Below are 2,500 nucleotides of genomic sequence, written 5' to 3'. Positions count from 1 at the left end.
GCCATCAACAACACTTTGACGCCCAGCACACTACCTCAGGGAGAGATTGTCTACCATAATGACACTACCAAGCAAGTTTCCATGGTTTTATGGTTGTATTTCACATTCTTAATTCTAGACTCAGGGATGCATAGTGATAGTAGTTCCTTACTGTTATTTTGTAGTGTTTGATATATGATCTTATGATTCCTGTGTTTGGAAAAAAGGAATTAGTTGAGGAGGTAAGAAATGGCTCTGTTACAACTGATAACAGTGAAGCTGTCTCTTTTTGTGTGCGGGTTGACTTTACTACTATACTTTGGTTTGCAGGTATCCTCCAGGCTACTTTGAGCAGAAATTAGACTTTGACTTTTTCAACTATGCAGGGCTTCATAGGCCAGTGTGGCCAGTGCCTCCCTATATAGTTACATCAAACACCTCAAACATATATTGATGATATCTTGGATATCCAACACCGAATATTATCACACCGATATGGTCTGCAGGTCCTGTTAGGTTTCTTAATGTTATTGTTTCTTACATTGTTGATTCTCGTTTCACCCCCCCCCCCCCCCCCCCCCCCTCCCCCCCCCCCCACCCCCCCCATTTGGACCAAAATTTGGATAGTTTGATGATGTTTATTTTAATATTTGCCTGTGTGAAATTATGTATAATATTTAAAAAAAAAAAAGTTTTTATTAAGTAACCATTATGTCTTTCAGGTATTATTAACTACAAGATAATATCAGCCACTTCTGAGGCTGGTCCCCAAAGTGAGGACAGTGTGGGATGTTCCGTTAAGCTCCTGAATAATGAGGGAGATCACATTACTAGTGCCATGGGGTGTGTCGGCACTATCAAGATCAGCAATGCCAGTCTTTGGTGGCCATATCTCATGCATAGCAACCCAGGCTATATGTATACATTAATGGTACACATATCTAACCTATCTATATATTACTGTTTATATATATATATTACTACATACGTATCTTTCCATATACCTTGTATCTATATTGTGTGTGTATATATGTGCATAAGTATGTATATATATTTGCATATATGTTTAATTATGTATGTGTAAAGTATATGAGCATAGCAACATGGCACTAGTGTAATAGACTGAAGGTTCAGTTTTAAGAAATTGAAGTCACATGTGTATCTCCACTTTTCATCAGGTGGCAGTGTCAGATGCATCTGGCGTGCTGGACCTCTACCCTCAGAAAGTTGGCATTCGCACTCTGGGTTGGAACTCCACAACGCTGACCATCAACAATCAGCCTCTGTACTTGCGTGGCTGTGGGCGGCATGAAGATGCTGATGTGCGTGAATTATAGAGGAGTGAAGTGCTTCAATGACATATGTGGTTTATTTAAGGAAGAATTGAATGTCTTTTGACATTTTAAGGATATCCTCTTTCCTGCTGTTTATTGGAAATGTTAAAGTATGACAGATTAAACTCATGATGTGCATATTTTGTATTTTAAAGATTCGGGGCAAAGGTGTCGATTACCCATTGATTGTGAAGGACTTCAGCCTCCTCAAGTGGCTTGGTGCAAACAGCTTCCGCACCTCTCACTACCCTTACGCGGAGGAGATCATGGACATGGCGGATCAGGAGGGAATCATGATTGTCGATGAGAGTCCTGCCATTGGTCTCAAGTATGATTTTCTGGGATTTGTTTTTTTATTTTCAATTTCATTATCAGAGTTGGCTTTGGTTCAGAGCACAGATTGCCTATTTCATAATGATGGTATGAAGGAAGGCAAGTCATAAAGTCTTTGGAGATCTGATCAAAATGGCTCAAATTTCTTTGTGTTGCAGTGGTTTTGGTGAAGAGTTGATGGAGCGCCACATCACTGTCATGAAGGAATTAGTCCGTCGTGACAAGAATCGCCCAAGTGTCATCATGTGGAGTGTTGGCAATGAGCCGAAGTCTTATGAGCCCGCTGCTAAAAAGTATTTCAGGTAGGAGGAACTTGTTTAAACTTCAGAAGTTATGCTTAATGTTTTCAGTCTCCTCATCATATGATCCAAAGTTTTAGAAATTATTTTACACTTTCAGAGTGGATTTAAAGTAATAGGAAAATATATTCTGGAAAAGTCAATATAGTTCAGTTATTGTTTCACCAGCCTTATCTAACTCTGGAGCTTTATTCATATCAGTAATTATCACCCTTTTGACCAAATCTGGACCAATTACTTGGAGAAAATAGATAAATCATATGGTAAACACCACAGCTCTAAAAGGACTGTGAATTCATGTAAATTCTTTATTTTTCTGCCTTTCAGTCTTCTCTTTCTTACAGTCTTGTTGAAGTAATTGGCCGAAAACACAAAAGAATAAAAAAGAATAGATTGATGCACTTAATTAATGTTGACTGGACAAGCTTAGCTTAGGAGAGTGTAATTGTAATGTAACCAGTACTGAAAGCTGGGCAGCTAGAGTTGGCTCAGGGACCAGGGCTGAGGCTAAGTAGTGAAATTGCATGTGCTGCCAACTGCTTGTTTCCTTATTTA

The 2,500-nt window shown here is 39.0% G+C and overlaps 1 protein-coding gene across 1 annotated transcript in view; it reads left to right on the top strand.

Moving 5' to 3' along the window:
• LOC122249289 (beta-glucuronidase) overlaps positions 1 to 2,500 on the top strand; it is a 15,004-nt gene that overhangs the window by 5,621 nt on the left and 6,883 nt on the right. Inside the window, 7 exon segments of the mRNA XM_086548325.1 lie at positions 1 to 71; positions 310 to 403; positions 405 to 477; positions 702 to 910; positions 1,158 to 1,301; positions 1,469 to 1,641; positions 1,805 to 1,948. The exon segment at positions 1 to 71 is cut by the window's left edge and continues 105 nt beyond it. Coding sequence (XP_086404451.1) covers positions 1 to 71; positions 310 to 403; positions 405 to 477; positions 702 to 910; positions 1,158 to 1,301; positions 1,469 to 1,641; positions 1,805 to 1,948 — 908 coding nt within the window.

This window comes from Penaeus japonicus, unplaced genomic scaffold (assembly GCF_977035675.1).
Source record: "Penaeus japonicus unplaced genomic scaffold, GWHDUDI00000001_assembly GWHDUDI00000020, whole genome shotgun sequence".
Lineage (NCBI taxonomy): Eukaryota > Metazoa > Arthropoda > Malacostraca > Decapoda > Penaeidae > Penaeus > Penaeus japonicus.
This window is presented reverse-complemented; position numbering and strand designations above follow the sequence as displayed.